Below are 16636 nucleotides of genomic sequence, written 5' to 3'. Positions count from 1 at the left end.
TTCACAGAATGCAGATGGTTTGTGAAATTTATTTTCAAATTACACAGGACGGATTCCCTGCAATTGCTTAACATCGAGGTGATTTACTGCATCACCCTCTCATGCTTTATGTCTGCTGAACCTACCATTTAATCCAGTTGTTACTGCAACCATGGAAACTGGATTACAGCCATGGCTGATAAAACCTAATGTATTCATCCAAACCAGTACATTTAAAATGTTCACTAAATAAAGAGTCCTACATTTGACTCCATGACTGATACCACTGAAACTGCCTCACAACTGCATCTAAAAGCTGCGATTACTGTAGGTGGTTAAAGTGTAACTGGGACATTAATCACTGGCTCTCAATTATCTTGGGACATCTGCAAACAATGAAGTTGATCCAGAATACAGTACCGTTGTCTCTCTGATCACTTCAGTCCGATTCAGTAGAGATAAACACTCTGTTCTGACTTGAAAGTTGTTTGTTCTAACTTTTTCCTTTGCACCTTGAGGATGTTTTTACAGGCTCAAATAGGGTGGTGTGGGGCTGATCTCTTTTTAAACCATTGTTGTGCTGGGTCGGTTTGCATGAAACACCAACTGTGCAGGCCCCAGAGGAAAAAGCCCTGACTGGAACAGAGCCAAGCACATTGCTAGGAGAGCTGTAAGAGTGGCGGCCCAAGAGCGAGGAGACTGCCATTAATGATTTAGCTTCAGGAGGGAGGGGACAACAGGAGAGGAAGAGCTCCTAACTCTCTCTCTGGGGAACAGCAGCTCTAACAGCAGAAAACTTTAATCTCACGCACAGATAAGACACTTGGGAAGAAAACAGAGGACAGCAGCTCCAACAGGAGTAAACTTTAGGCACACGCACAGGAACAAGCCCTGGGAGGAAAACACTTTTTGGGGAGGATTTGTGGCAATCTTATGCAGGTTTTCTTGTGTTTTTAATTTTAAACTTAAAAGCACTTGTGTGATATTGAGATACTGCAAAAAGCCACGATGTTTGCCGTGCACTTGTTGTCTTTTTACTTCACCAAGCTACAGGAGGATCAGATCAAAAAGGTATTTCTTATTACTCACTTGCTAACTTCTTTAAATCTATTAAGATTTCTCTTAACCTAATTAGAAATGTTATTGCTATAAGCTTTTTTGCAAATATGTGATCTTTGTACTTTTGCATCTGTGGTTCCTTGATTACCTTTAAATTGACAAGAAAGGTTTTTATTCAGTTTACAAACTGCTTTTGTGTTCTCTTGCATAAATCAAATAGCAGGTCGCATTCGTATGATCATACCAGTCTGTGGGCCACTCAAATCTTTCTGAGCCACTCATCCGATGCTGGTAGTGAATATGGTGAAATATAGTGCTCCGGCGAATCATTAACCCTCATGTGTCTCATATCTCACTGGTGTGCAAAGACAGCCAAGCCCGTGTAGACTAAGGACCTTGCCCTCTCAGCCAATTTTAGATTGAATCAGTTTCAATTTACATTTCCCGCCACATTCTTAGGAACAAAGAAAACAATTATTGTGCTGTATTATGTTCAATCTGCGATCTTAAATATTTCTTTTTCTTTGTTTGATTAGTATATGTTTACTGTTGCTGTGACATTCTGACGGCTTTGTTATCCTCATTATAGAGGCGCACCCATGTTATCTTTTGAAATGTCATAAAATTATAGTCGATTTACAAATCACTACCGTTATGACTTTTCACTCTCTTATTACTCATCTTATTATACTTTTTGTAGATAACCATGAAATGGGATAGAGAACAGTGCCAACATCAAAAAAAAGAATAACACATGACTTAATAAGTCATGGAAATAATAGTTGTTTTTGTCATTACTGTTGATCTCATTTTAAAATATTTGGACTAGAGAATGTGAAGCATTTAAACACAAAACAGCGGAATTGCAAATGTGTTAAGGGCTGTAGTGAAGACACCCTTGCCAAGTCCAAGAACAGGACTAGTGGAGATCAAGTCAAGACAGAGCCCTTACTTTAACTAGTTGGCTTCATTCATACATTGTGCCAGTGATTAGCGTATATATGTATTTCTAGAAGAAAGAATTACTTCTTGTCAATCTATGTGCATACAGAAAAAAAAAAGATAACAAACATATTTTCAAACTCTCACTGGAGACCATATTTAGTGATACCAATGCCCAAGTCCAAATGCAAATAGGTCTGAGACAAATGCAAGTCAATACAGAAAACGTCTCATGACTGGATTCAATTGTAACACCAGAGTCGAGTCCTACAGCCCTGTTGAATAGATTATTTGTTTATTTATAACCTTTTACACAGGTGGACCGGTTCCTATATGCCATGCGTCTGTCTGATGAACAGCTCCTGAACATTAAGTCTCGATTCTGTGCGGAGATGGAGAAAGGCCTGTCTAAAGAGAGCAACGTAGCAGCTACAGTCAAAATGCTACCCACACACGTCCGCTCCACTCCTGATGGCTCAGGTGCATGTCACACATACGGTGCCCTCCACTAATATTGGCACCCTTGGTGAATATGTGCAAAGAAGGCTGTGAAAAATTGTCTTTATTGTTTGACTTTTTGATCTTTTGCTCAAAAAATTCACAAAAATACTCCGCTCTCATGGATATCAAACAATTGCAAACACAACACAGGTTTATCAAAAAAAAATTATTGGCACCCTTTTATTCAATACTTTGCCAAGATAACAGTTCTGAGTCTTTTCCTATAATACCTGATGAGGTTGGAGAATGGCAAGCAATCTGAGACTATTCCTCGATACAGAATCTCTCCAGATCCTTCGAATTTCAAGGTCCACGTTGGTGGACTCTTCTCTTCAGTTCACCCCACAGGTTTACTATAGGTTTCAAGTCATGGGACTGAGATGAACATGGACCTTGATTTTGTGCTCAGTAAAACTTTTTGTGTTGATTTTGATGTATGTTTTCGATCACTGTCCTGCTGGAAGATCCAACACGGTGCATTTTAAGCTTTCTGGCAGAGACAGTCGGGTTTTCATTTAATATCTGTTGATATTTGTTAGAGTCCATGATGCCATGTATCCTAACAAAATGTCCAGGTCCTCTGGCAGAAAAACAGCCTCAAAACATTAAAGATCCACCACCATATTTAACCGGGGGCATGAGGTACTTTTCCATATGGCTACCTCTCTGTGTGCGCCAAAACCACCTCTGGTGTTTATTACCAAAAAGCTCTATTTTGGTTTCATCTGACCATAGAACCCGATCTCATTTGAAGTTCCAGTAGTGTCTGGCAAACTGAAGACGCTTGAGTTTGTTTTTGGATGAGAGTAGAAGGTTTATTCTTGAAACCCTTCCAAACAACTTGTGGTGATGTAGGTGACTTCAGATGGTAGTTTTGGAGACTTTCTGATCTCAAGACCCAACTAACTTCTGCAATTCTCCAGCTGTGATCCTTGGAGATTTTTTGTCCAATCGAACCATCCTCTTCACAGTGCGTTGAGACAATATAGACACACGTCAAATTCCAGGTTGATTCATAACATTTCCAGTTAACTGGAACTTCTTAATTATTGCCCTGATGGTGGAAATGGGCATTTTCAATGCTTGTGCTATTTTCTTATAGCCACTTCCCATTTTGTGAAGCTCAACAACCTTTTGCAGCACATCACAGCTATATTCCTTGGTCTTACCCATTGTTATGAATGACTAAAGGAATTTGGCCTATGTGTTACTTCATATTTATACCCCTGTGAAATAGGAAGTCATGGCTGAACAATTTCCTGTTCCTAGTCACCAAGGTGTACTAAAGAAATGTAAAATATCAACAGGAATATACTTCAAATATATTTTTGTCATATGAATTCATAGGGGTGCCAATAGTTGTTACACACCTATATTTAACAAAGATTTTTTTCTTTTTTAGTATATAAACCTGTGTTGTGTTTGCAATTGTTTGCAATATCCATGTGAGCAGAGTATTCTGAATGTGCATTTTTTGAACAAAAGATTAAAAGGTTAAACAATAAAAACAACTTTTCACAGCCTTCTTTACTTATATTTACCAAGGGTGCCAATATTAATGGAGGGTACTGTAGAAGAGTTAAATGTCATATTCAAGAACTTAAGCCCAGTCAAACTATACAGTACGATCACATCTTATACGCTGTAGGATACACAGATGTTAAAAATTGCGATTTTATAGGTAGTAGGTAGGTATTTTATATTAAACATCTGTGTTATGTGATTGTGACACATCTAGAAAAGGGTGAGTTCCTGGCACTAGATCTCGGGGGTTCCAAGTTCAAAGTCCTGCAGGTGAAGGTGTCTGAGGATGGGAAAAGGAAAGTGCAGATGGAGAGCGAGACTTTTCCAGTTCCTGAGGAAATTCTCAATGGGAGAGGAACAGATGTGCGTACTCCATTGCAAACTTAACATTTAATGATTGAAAAGATGTGATAAGTATATAGTTAAAATATAGACTTTCTTCTTGAAACAAAGAAGTTTTAGAAGCATGATAGCAATGCAGTCCTCAGCGAATGCAATTAAGCATCATGCATTTATAATTACTTTGCAGTTGGCAGGAATGTTACCTACCATAAGGATCTGATGCTGTTGACCAATTAAGAACTGAATCACCACTGACCTATAATCTTCTTTGACACAATTTCTGGTGTCATTTTATTATATACTGATAAAGACATTAGACAGAGTAATTATCTTTATTACCAACCAGCCAAAATAGTTGACCCTTGTTCTCGTCACTTTATCTGTCTTTCAGCTTTTTGATCACGTGGCAGAGTCTTTAAAAACCTTCATGCAGAAGAACAACATCAATCAGAAGAAAAAGCCACTGGGCTTCACCTTCTCCTTCCCCTGTCTCCAGTCTAAACTTGATGAGGTACAAAGCACAAAGTGCAGACGGCTATAGGAATGTCATGCAGCCCGAAAAAGTGCAACTACATCTGTTTATTTCAGTTCATGAGAAAATTGTACCGTACCAATATTATGATCATTTATCTCGTTACCGTATTATTACTAATCCAGTCTTAAAATGATGTAGGGCATGTTGCTCTCATGGTCAAAGAACTACAAGGCCAGAGGTGTTAAAGGTACCAACGTTGTACAGTTACTGAGGCAGGCCATCAACAACGTTGGGGTATGAAAGAAACTTTTTAAAATATATACTATAATTATATTTAAATTGATATTTATAGAACGCGTTAAAAATAAGGTTTTAAAAGTGTGTGTGTGTGGGAAAACAGGGAATTGATGTGGATGTTCTGGCGCTGGTCAATGACACTGTGGGGACCATGATGACTTGTGGATATGATGACCAGCATTGTGAGGTCGGAGTCATCATAGGTGAGACCATAGTGACCATGTCTGAACATTACCTGAACTACAAGCTGATCAGCAATCACGTAACATCATCATCTGGTGATCAAACGTTAAACCAAAACATACAGTTAAGATGCCAGTTTTCTGTCTTGCTTTAGGTACGGGCACTAACGCATGCTACATGGAGGAGATGAGACACATTGACCTCGTGGAGGGAGATGAGGGCAGGATGTGCATCAATACAGAGTGGGGAGCGTTTGGAGATGATGGGGCGCTTGATGATTTCATTACAAGTTTTGACCAGGAAATTGATGCAGCCTCCATCAACCCTGGAAAACAACTGTGAGGTTTTATTAACTAATGAAATAATGAATTGATTTATAAGGCTGAATAAATATTCATTTTAGTAGCAGCAGTCGGTAAACAAAAGCGGAAGTAGAAGACTTGCATAGTTTTTTCACTTAGAATGTCACTAGCTACAATTTGCTCCATAGTTTCTTCAAAATCGCTGTTTTCCCTGCCCTTGGAAAAGGTAGAGGCAGGTTAATGATTAATTCTAGATTCAAACATTTTGTGGTGTTCACACGAATCTGGGAATATTGAGCCTCCTTCAAAAGTCTCTAAATCAAGATTCTACTTGTTAATAATTCACATGCTCATGTCTCTTTAAGGTTTGAGAAGATGGTGAGTGGGATGCACATGGGAGAACTGGTGAGGCTTATCCTGTTGAAAATGGCTAAACGTGGCCTGCTTTTTAAAGGAAAAGTCTCAGATGCTCTTCGCACTAAAGGGAGGTTTCAAACTAAGCACGTCTGCATGATAGAAGAGTAAGTTGTTTGCTAAGATTTTTTTTTTTTTTCAAACTTGTTGCCCTACTTGACACTATGTTTCTGCTATAAGAATTCAGCTAACCTATATGTGATTCAGTCATTAAAACCTGTTAATAAGGATTTTTTCGTTTTCATGATGATGTATGTAGTTTTTAGTTATTTTTACCTGGTTTCTGCTTCCAGGTACAAAGACGGGCTGAAGAACACTAAGGACATCCTTACAGAGCTGGGTCTCAGTCCTACAGAGGACGACTGCATTGCTGTCCAGCATGTTTGCACCATTGTGTCCTTCAGGTCAGCTAACCTGTGCGCTGCTACGCTGGCTGCCATCCTCACACGCATCCGGGAGAACAAGAAGCTAAAGACACTAAGGACCACAGTTGGAGTGGATGGAACAGTTTACCGAATTCATCCCCAGTATGATAACTTGATTGCTCCTTGCAGTTGTCATTTCAAACAAATAAACCTGCATGAAGATACGTGGCCAGTACTCACAGTATGTTGGTCTCTATATTGTCAATGAATTTTGCAGGTATGCAAAGAGGCTCCATAAAGTAGTACGACGCCTGGTGCCTGAATGCCATGTCCGTTTTGTGTTGTCGGAGAGTGGCAGTGGTAAAGGGGCAGCCATGGTGACTGCAGTTGCCCAACGCCTAGCATCACAGCGCAAAGAGATTGACAACACACTAGCAGAATTTACCCTTAGCCACACACAACTCCAACAGGTTAAAGATAAGATGCGAGTGGAGTTGGAGCGTGGCCTCAGAAAGGACTCTCATGGATCTGCCTCGGTCAAAATGCTGCCCTCGTATGTTTACAGGACTCCAGATGGCACAGGTAAAAAATCAATAAATAAATCAAGAAAGCTAGCTAAGGAAGGCGGACACGGCCCTACCATTTGATAATCCCGGCTGTAGCATTTACAGTGGCTATAAGAGTGTTTAAAATGGACAATTTGTGTACTGATTTATTTCATTATTGGTGGTCCTACCCCAGAGAGAGGAAAATTCCTGGCCTTGGACCTGGGTGGAACAAACTTCAGAGTGTTGGTGGTGAAGATCCGTACTGGAATTCGCAAATCTGTCCGCATGTATAACAAGATCTATGCCATCCCACTAGAAATCATGCAGGGCACTGGAGAGGAGGTGCAAATTTATGTCTTCTTTTGCTGGTGATCAGCTCATGCATACGCTCTTTCAGATGACATTAATAGGAATTAGTTTGCCATAATAATAAAAGTTATGGTTAATCCACATCAAGCTCTAGCTAATGCATGTTCTGTTTTCTTTCAGCTCTTTGATCACATAGTGCATTGTATCTCAGATTTCCTGGACTACATGGGGATGAAAAACACCTGTCTGCCTCTTGGCTTCACCTTCTCATTTCCATGCAGACAGAATGGAATTGATAAGGTAACAGAGTTTATCAGAGGCTTAATGTAGATTTAACAACTTCATCTCAACTATGAAAACATACCTGTAATCATTACCAGTAAAAAAAAATCTATATTATTAGGGAATCTTGGTGAGCTGGACAAAAGGCTTCAAAGCTACTCATTGTGAGGGGAATGATGTGGTGGACATGCTGAGAGAGGCCATTAAGAGACGAAATGTAAGACACAATGTGAAATTGGTACACTATATATATATATATATATATGTATGAATGTATGTATAAAATATAATGTGTTCATTTCTATCCTTATCTGTAAAACCATTGCACAGAGTAAGTGAGTAATTCTTCTTGTCATATCCTGTCCCTGTAGGAATTTGACCTTGATATTGTTGCTGTGGTAAACGACACGGTTGGCACGATGATGACGTGTGCATATGAAGATCCTAATTGTGAAATTGGACTAATTGCTGGTATAGTTTTTATCTCCTCCTGTCAAAAATATGAGACGTACTTTCTTGTGCCCTACTTTAATCTTATGTCAGTTAATAACAGCTCTTAATGTTCATAATGAAGCCTAATTTTTTATAGTCATGCAGGCACAAGGCAAAATTTACACAGTTATGTTAATATCAAACAGAAGATATTATCACATCATATGGACATAAGCAACCATGCTCTTGGAGGCTCTTGGAGGAGTATGCTACAAAAAAATATCTAAAACACTTCTTGAATTTTATCTGGGTTTTCCTTGAACATACAGGAACCGGCAGCAATGTTTGCTACATGGAACACATGAAGAACATTGAAACAGTGGATGGGGATGAGGGGCACATGTGTGTGAACACTGAGTGGGGTGGTTTTGGGGATAACGACAACATTGAGGATATCCGGACACGGTTTGATCGGGAGGTGGACAGCGGCTCCCTCAATGTAGGAAAACAGAGGTATGACTGTCCATGATGGCTTATTCATCCACATTTGATATTTATGTTATCTATACCTTTATGATATCAATTGGGCCAATTCATTATAAGAAATAAAATCAATACTTTCAATTCTATTCATTTCTGAAAATTTTTTTTGTAAACATACACAATACGGCTAAAAGTATGTGGACACCCGACAATCACACCCAATTTAAACACACACAATTGAATCTCCCTTTCCTGTTATAATAACCTCCTATAATAAGAGTGGCTGTGGATTGGAGCACATTCAGCCACAAGAGCATTTGTGATGGCACTGATGTTGGTGATGAGGAGGTCTGACATCTAGTCAGCATTCTAATTCATCCCAAAGATGTTCAGTGGGGTTGAGGTCAGGGTTCTCGTGTTCTTCAACCTTGGCAAACCATGTTTTACGGACCTCGTTTTGTGCACAGGGGCATAATGCTGACGCATACAAGAAATTCTAGACAAATGTGTGATTCTAACTTTGTGGCAACAGTTTGGGGAACACCCACGAATGGCTGTGATGGTCAGGTGTCCACAAACTTTTGGCCATATAGCGTACCTAATTTGTGTTGGTAAGTGATTGTTTAGTGTTTGTCCACACGAGGGCACTGTATCATAAGAGTACTGGCCCTCTCAGACTTGTTGCAGTGCTTGGAACACACACTTATGAGAGCCTATATTATTTACATGCTGGTTTGGAAGCTGTTGATGTTGTCTCCATTTTACTGCAGATACTGAATAAACTCTCTTTCTGGAAAATATAGCAAATGGGAAATTGAGCCCGTGGAGCACTCTGTGAGCTTGAACATGTTATTTTGTGTACACAGGTTTGAGAAGATGACCAGTGGAATGTACCTGGGAGAAATTGTCAGGCAGATTCTCATAGATCTCACCAAACGGGGTCTTTTGTTTCGTGGCCACATTACAGAGTGTCTTAAGACAAGAGGCATCTTTGAAACCAAGTTTCTCTCACAGATTGAAAGGTACACTTTCAGAGATAACTGTAGTCATACAGACTAGATATATTAAACTGTTGTTCCAATTATAACCAGAGTGAGAAGAATCTCTCAGCTTAATCAGATGTCTCAGACATCTTATGTACTTAGTTACAGATCCAGTGTTGTCATGGTTATTTTGATACTATATTCTGTTCTGTAATCTGTTGATGGCCTCCTCTAGTGACCGGCTGGCGCTACTGCAAGTCAGAACTATTCTGCAGAATTTGGGTCTGAACAGCACATGCAATGACAGTATCATCGTTAAGGAAGTGTGTGGTGTTGTGTCACACCGAGCTGCACAGCTTTGCGGCGCAGGAATGGCTGCTATTGTGGACAAAATCAGGGAGAACCGAGGACTTGACCATCTGGATATCACTGTGGGGGTGGATGGCACGCTTTACAAACTCCATCCACAGTGAGTAAAGTGTTGGAAAATATCAGTCACTGCATAGTTTTTTATTTTTTTATTTTCTATACACCTGATTCAGCTTCTTGGGCAATCATCATGGCCTGTGATTTAAAACCTGGCTTAGTTTTTGGTTTTCAAGGCCCTTCAATCGTGTGTGTTAGAAATGTCTTCGTTCTCTCTTTGCAGCTTCTCGAGAATTCTGAAAGACACTGTGAAAGAACTTGCCCCCAAGTGTGAGGTGGATTTCGTCCTGTCTGAGGATGGCAGTGGGAAGGGAGCAGCACTTATTACAGCTGTGGCTCGTCAGTATTGTAAGAAGACATAACCATGCTGAAGGGCATTGCATTCTTTTTCCAGCAGATTATATACTGGGAGATGTTATTCATCTGTAGCTGGAAATTAACAGCAAAGGCACCTGGGAGCTATCCAGCTGCATATAATAAATTTAGACAAATAGACCTCATCAAGAAGCTAAAACGGTTTCTAGATCTTAGGAGTTTTGTTGGATATGATTACAAGTACTGGCTAGAACTTTGATGAGAAGGTTCCTGTTCATTTATTTTGGCTGTGTATCATTTTAATGATTAATAACAAAGTATAAACCAGGGCATATAAAACAGAAGCTGTTAACCCTCTGTCTGCAGAATCATCACTCAGACTATGTTTTACTTCTTGCGATTTCATCTCAGGTTGTCAGCTGTGCAGCTGATTTCACTGCTGTCACACACTGACCCTTCCCCCTTCCCCCTTCCCCCCTTCCACTCACTCATGTGAGTGAGCAGGTTTGCATGGGCAGGCAGAGAGAATAGCACGAATAAGGCTCATCTAGAGCGGAAAGTGGCTTTGTATATTGGAATGCCACAAGTGTATTTAGACTAGTCAAGAACAGGCTCTCATCCACAAGATGTGCAGTGAATTTAAAAAATATATATACACACTACCAGTCAGAAGTTTGGAGACACTCGTCTGAAATGTTTCTCATGATCTTAAAAACCTTTTGATCTGAAGGTGTGTGATTAAATGTTTGAAATCGGTGTTGTAGACAAAAATGTCATTGTGCCAACATATTCATTTCTTTCATTAGAAAACTAACATTTTATTTACAAGAAAAGATTAATTTAAATGGATGACTTGGAATGAAATATTCCCGAAAAGCAGCCGATAAGTGTCCAGCGTAGGTGGGAACTCCTTTAATACTGTTTAAAAAGCATCTCAGGGAAATTCCTCAAGAAATCGGTTGAGAAAATGCCAAGAATACATTTCTGGAAACTCCAGGCAAAAAGGGGGTCTACTTTGAAGAATTTTTTTTATTTTGGATTTTTTATCACAACATAATTCCCATAGTTCCATTCGTGTTATTCCAGAGTTTTGATGACTTTATTATTATTATTATTATTATTATTATTATTATAAAATGGGGGGGGGGGGGTTAAATTAAAGAATGAGTGTGTCTAAACTTTTGATTGTTAGTGTATATTTACACATTATTGCTTTGAGAATGTGGTGAAGAGCTTTGTGTATGAACTTTACAGGATTGTTAATCATTCGATAATCAGGTTTTTTTGTTGTCCAGCATGTTGTGAACACAGTTTATGTATAGCATTTCATTCACCTTTTTTTTTTCTTTTGTAAATGTAGGATGTTTGATCATCTATTATTATTATTACAGCAATCACTTTCAATGTATCAAAAATCACATTAAATAATATAAATATTCTGACTCTATTGGTGTTTTAGTTGAAAAGTTATTACAAATTATGTTCAAATTGTGCTCATATGGTGCAGTGAATACAAATGTATTGCTCTATCTACTAAATCCTTCAGTAGGATTATACAGATATAAGACTTCAGTCAGGTCAACTGCAGTAAAGGAAAAACTACTCGTTAATCCTCCCTGTTAACGCTAAACAATTTGTTTTGCTTAGAGGAAAAGCCTACAGCTGAACATACACAGTTCATCTTACACACACACACACACACACACACGCACACACACACACACACTATGCGTACATGAGCTCCTGATAACTGACACATGCATACACACAGATAATGCAGTGTTTTCATGAACTGTCTTTAGCTAGCTGATGCATCATTAAATCTTGTAATTTACTGTATTAGTTAAAAGATTGAAAGTTTCCATGTCAGTAAAACAGTTCAGTGTGGTTGTAATAGTCTAATTAGCTGTTCATTTTAACACTCCTTATCGGCTTATCTGTTCTTCAGTGCTCACGGTTACTGTACTATCCATGCTCTGGAAGGAAAGTCAAAAACGCAACATGTAGTCTCTTCTCATGACACCTGTTCAGATATTCACATCTGCTATTGTACTCTCTAACAAGTAGACTATCTGCCTTATTCTATTATTTTTGTCCATACGCTTTTTCCTTGTTTTAATTCAATTCAATTCAATTCAATTTTATTTGTATAGCGCTTTTTACAATAGACATTGTCTCAATGTCTGCTGCCAATGACAAACTTTTGCACTGTGCCTATTTTTTCTTTTTTCTTTATTGATCAACAATACCAGCTATCATTCTGAAATGTCATTATGGCATGCATGGCTCTGCAGATGTTAAACAGTTTCACTCAGAATACTGCTATTGTCATGGTTTGATTATGTAAGTGCCGTTGCTTAAATCCCTCTGAATCCTATCTCAAGGGCTAAACTGGTTCACCCTGACTTTGCGATTATCTAATCTACTTGTTGGACTACCAGTCTGCAACCATGGATAGCGATGAGAAAATAGAGGTTTTACCACATGTAGGTATATGCTCTGTGTGTCTATGTTGCTTATTAGACAGTGTTTTAAAAATTGGTTTATGGATCATTTTATTTGATTAATTGTGTTAGGACCACAGCAGGAAATGTTTACCAGTCAGTAAGTGGGTCTGTCTTGGTAGCAAACAGCACATAGCTTCTGCCTATTCAATTCAACATGTGCAGATTATTTCTTTATCTCATAATAATCCAGTGTAACATTTAAGATAACTGAAGCTACACTTGCTGTCCTTTGTTAAATACAAAAATTGTTTTGTTTAAATTATTAAAGTGATAATAATTCAATAATTAATGATAGTGATAAATATTGTACAGGGTCAATGGCTACTACTACTAACTGTTGTACAAATCTTTAATTTAACAAATGTTAAATTACAATTAAGGTTTGAGTATTGCATGGATTTGTTGAAAATCCCAACAGTTGCGTTCAAATGTAAACACCAGTAGTTAGGATTAAATATGAAAGGACAAACATGTCCTTCTTACTGTATTAGACTAATCAAACATTCTACAATAAGGTTCTTGTCTTTAAAACAATGCTTCTGAATTCACTTTATGCAGGCCACTTCCTGACCCTGATATTTAATGGTTATCTCGCACGTCTTCTTTACTTTTCCCCCTGAAATATTAAAAAGAAAAATCATTTTGTTATTGCCAAATACTGTGTTATAGGTTTGATTTGAATTCCTTCCCTTCGTCCCCAGTCCTCATGTTCGTTTACACACACGCACTCCAAAAATGTTGTCTCACATACATACATGTCTTTTGCTATTGTACTTAAGAAATATGCACAGAATCTGGACTTTTATTATTACAGTTAATCTGTAAGAACTGCAAAAATGTCCAAACACAGACGACACAGAATGAAACTTTTATCTCCTTAATCTGAACTGTGTGAGTATGGAACAGTTTTGGAAGTCTATTAACAGGTACTTGTATAAAACATATGGTTGTTTTCATGAGATTGTTTAGTATCTGGGGAACACGTTAATATTATATCTGTTATAATATCTGTAAAAGTACCAACAGAAACAAACTAAGCTTCACCCAGCCTGTTTACTTGTTAGACTGAAATGACGTTTCATTTCATGCCTGCCAATAAGCATGAATGAGTGTTTTACTCATTTACTGCACCTACCATGTGAGTTCCTGTAAAATCCAGATAATTCCACTTGCCTCTGTGAGATGTAATTGCTCCAATCACCTTCTTGACCAGTTCAGATCTGTGCAAGCACAATAAACATTCTCAATCTGTGAGCTGTCACTGATTTTGTAACTGCCTGAAAACGGTCACCATTCGATGAAGGAAGAGGTACAGGAAATGAGTCAGAGGAAAGGGATTTGTAGGAAAATCATGATGACGTCTTTCCCACGTGCCACAATAAACGATTTATTACACATGATTTCACTACCGACGGTGATGTCACTAATATCTGAATAAAACACTGAAAGCATTAGTGTAATTCATAAAACAGAGAGAACAGAAATATCAAAGAACTACCCTCAGGAATTTTAAATGTTTTTAGGGAAACAGTAGGAATGGGAAATGACTATGATACTTTTTTGGTAATATCTTTGTAAATGTTGGGTTAGCCAGAGCCTCCATATGCAAAAATGTTTTTCTTGGTTTCCAATTCATCTTTTTAGATTTCTAGCATTATCTATAAAGGCAAATGATAACAATACACTGCAAACAAATAAGGAATTAAGGAGACTATTGAAAAGAAAACAAAATGAAAATATAAAAATACAGTCATGTGAAGAAATAAGTTGGAAATTGTTGGCTTTTCTGACATTTTTGGACAAGCAAACATTTGATCATCTTTGAAACAGTGCCAATTAATGAAGTTCATATACTTGAATAAAACCACAAGGAAAAAAATGAGCTTTTTCAATCATTTATTCAACATAAATATCATTAGATGCGATATTCTTCTGTGGAAAAAGTAAGTACACTCTTGGCCTCATAAGCTAGTATTGCCCCCTTTAGCAGAAATAACTTCTTGTAGGTGTTTTGCATAATTGTCCACCAGTCTTTGACATCAGCTTGCTGGAAATTTTGACCACTCTTCCATGCAATATTCTTTCAGTTGCAAGATGTTTGAGGGTTTTCTTGCATATACTAACCATTTCAAATCCCCCACGACGTTTTAATGGAATTCAAATCCGGGCTTTGATTAGGCCATTCCATAACCCTCCATTTCTTCTTTTTGAGCCATTCCTTGGTGGATTTGTTAGTGTGCTTAGGGTTATTGTCCTGTTGAAAGGTCCACTTTCGGTTCAACTTTCGGACAGATGGCCTCACATTATCTTCAAGCACTCTCCTGAAAAGCTGTCTTTGGTCTGCGCCAAAACATGTCTGCTGTTACTGTGGTTAGACAACTCTATCTTTGATTCGTCTGTCCAGAGCACATTATTCCAAAAGGCCTGGTATTTTTGCCTATATGGGCATTGGCAAACTGGCAAATCTCTTTCTGATTGTAGAAGCGTGCACTTTGACACTAACAGTTGCAAGACTGGCTAGCAGATCCCGTTGAAATTTTGTGGTTCTTCTAGACTTCTTTTTGCATCAGACGATCTGCTCTTGGGCTGAATTTGCTGAGACGGCCTGGACAAATTAGCAGTTGTTTGAAATCTGCACCATTTGTAGATGATTCTCCTTATAGTGGAATGATGTATTTCAAATAATTTGGAGATCTTTTTAAATCCCTTGCCAGACTCATAGGCATCCACAACCTTTTTTCTATAAGCCTTACAGAACTCTTAGATCTTGACATGATGACACCACACACCTCAATAGCAAAGGGAACACCAGACACTAGATATGAGAGGGGTATACAGTAAATAAGACAGGTTCCACCTGCACTCCCTAAACAGATTCTAATCACTGGCACCCAAACTCGAACACCCGATTCTAATTTTATGTATTTGAAGCCATGATAAATGTAGGTTTCTCCCATGTGACCAATCTGTTTTTTTTGTTGTCGTTAATTTAAATTGTCATTTGATAGTGTGTCACCTTTATTAATAGGCACTGTTTCAAAGAGGATCAAATGTTTGCTTGTCCAAATATGTCAAAAAAGCAAATCTCCATGGGGAATACTTATTTTCTGACATGACTGTATGTTGGCCATTATAATAAATCAATGTTGCAACAATCTTTTAGCTATTGTCACCCCGTGGAACCCCCATCTTATTACTTCTATCAAAAGTGTGCTTCTCCTTTCGTTTAAATATAATCAGTATATTTTTAACTGTGAACCATAACAAGCTTTATTCTTACAGTCATCTATCATCTGTTTTAGTAAAAATGAGTTTATAAATCTTATTCACATTTTTGATGAGACCCGTTTTGCATTACATCGTTGATGGGTAAAGATAATTTTCTTCTTCTTCTTCTTATTGTTTGACTATGTTTGGTGTGATATCTGTCAGTTGCTTCGATGCCTGCCTCTTTTTTTAATGCTCCTTCCTGAGAATAAGCTTCATCTCAAGCAAGCCACATTCTCTTCTCTTCTCTTTGAATCCCAGCTGTTATTTACCTTTCTTCTTAACCTTATGACCCAAGAAACTGGCTCTCTGAAAGGATATTATTCATTATGAATTCACCTTTCTTTACACTATGGTATTTGGTGCTTGACGCTCGTTGTTAAAATTCAAGAAGAAACAGGAAGTGAAGAAAATCCCTGTTCACTGTGGCTTGTGTTAACATAGATAGCATTATTTGTCAGAATTTGCTGAAGGCACGCCTCTATAACCTCCAGCATGCTTGCCCTTCACTGCATGGAGGAGAGAATGAGTGCTGTGGTGGGGAAACCATGCCTCAGCTCAAGCTAACCAATGACATACCATGAATGTGTGCTACGTGACATTCCCTCTCCCACCCAGAAAACACTGAAGCCTGTATTTCTCTCCTCCAATGAGAGAGAGAGAGATAGACAAGGACGTAGAGGAGGGGAAGGAGTGTGAGA

General features: G+C 38.3%; 1 protein-coding gene across 3 annotated transcripts; it reads left to right on the top strand.

The window, feature by feature from the left end:
• Window positions 1-407: 407 nt before the first annotated feature.
• On the top strand, window positions 408-11608 carry LOC128605927 (hexokinase HKDC1-like). Of its 3 annotated transcripts, XM_053621804.1 has the most exons (18): window positions 409-1050; window positions 2298-2460; window positions 4220-4368; window positions 4739-4858; window positions 5021-5116; window positions 5223-5322; window positions 5457-5640; window positions 5970-6125; window positions 6312-6545; window positions 6661-6965; window positions 7125-7273; window positions 7421-7540; window positions 7644-7739; window positions 7894-7993; window positions 8284-8467; window positions 9304-9459; window positions 9656-9889; window positions 10070-11608. In XM_053621804.1, exons 1-18 carry the CDS (start codon window positions 988-990, stop codon window positions 10206-10208), a joined length of 2748 nt encoding a protein of 915 aa, XP_053477779.1. In that variant the 5' UTR covers window positions 409-987; the 3' UTR covers window positions 10209-11608. The 3 variants fall into 3 exon arrangements, with proteins under 3 accessions (XP_053477780.1, XP_053477779.1, XP_053477781.1); XM_053621805.1 differs by lacking the exons at window positions 7644-7739; window positions 7894-7993; window positions 8284-8467; ... (1 more) ...; window positions 9656-9889; window positions 10070-11608 and having other exon boundaries at window positions 408-1050; window positions 7125-7299; window positions 7421-7523; XM_053621806.1 differs by lacking the exons at window positions 409-1050; window positions 2298-2460; window positions 4220-4368; ... (5 more) ...; window positions 6312-6545; window positions 6661-6965 and having other exon boundaries at window positions 7231-7299.
• The last annotated feature ends 5028 nt before the right edge of the window (window positions 11609-16636 follow it).

The sequence above is a fragment of the Ictalurus furcatus genome, chromosome 3 (genome assembly GCF_023375685.1).
Source record: "Ictalurus furcatus strain D&B chromosome 3, Billie_1.0, whole genome shotgun sequence".
Classification (NCBI taxonomy): Eukaryota; Metazoa; Chordata; class Actinopteri; order Siluriformes; family Ictaluridae; genus Ictalurus; species Ictalurus furcatus.
The sequence above is the reverse complement of the archived record's forward strand: the minus strand, read 5'-3'. Positions and strand labels throughout refer to the sequence as shown.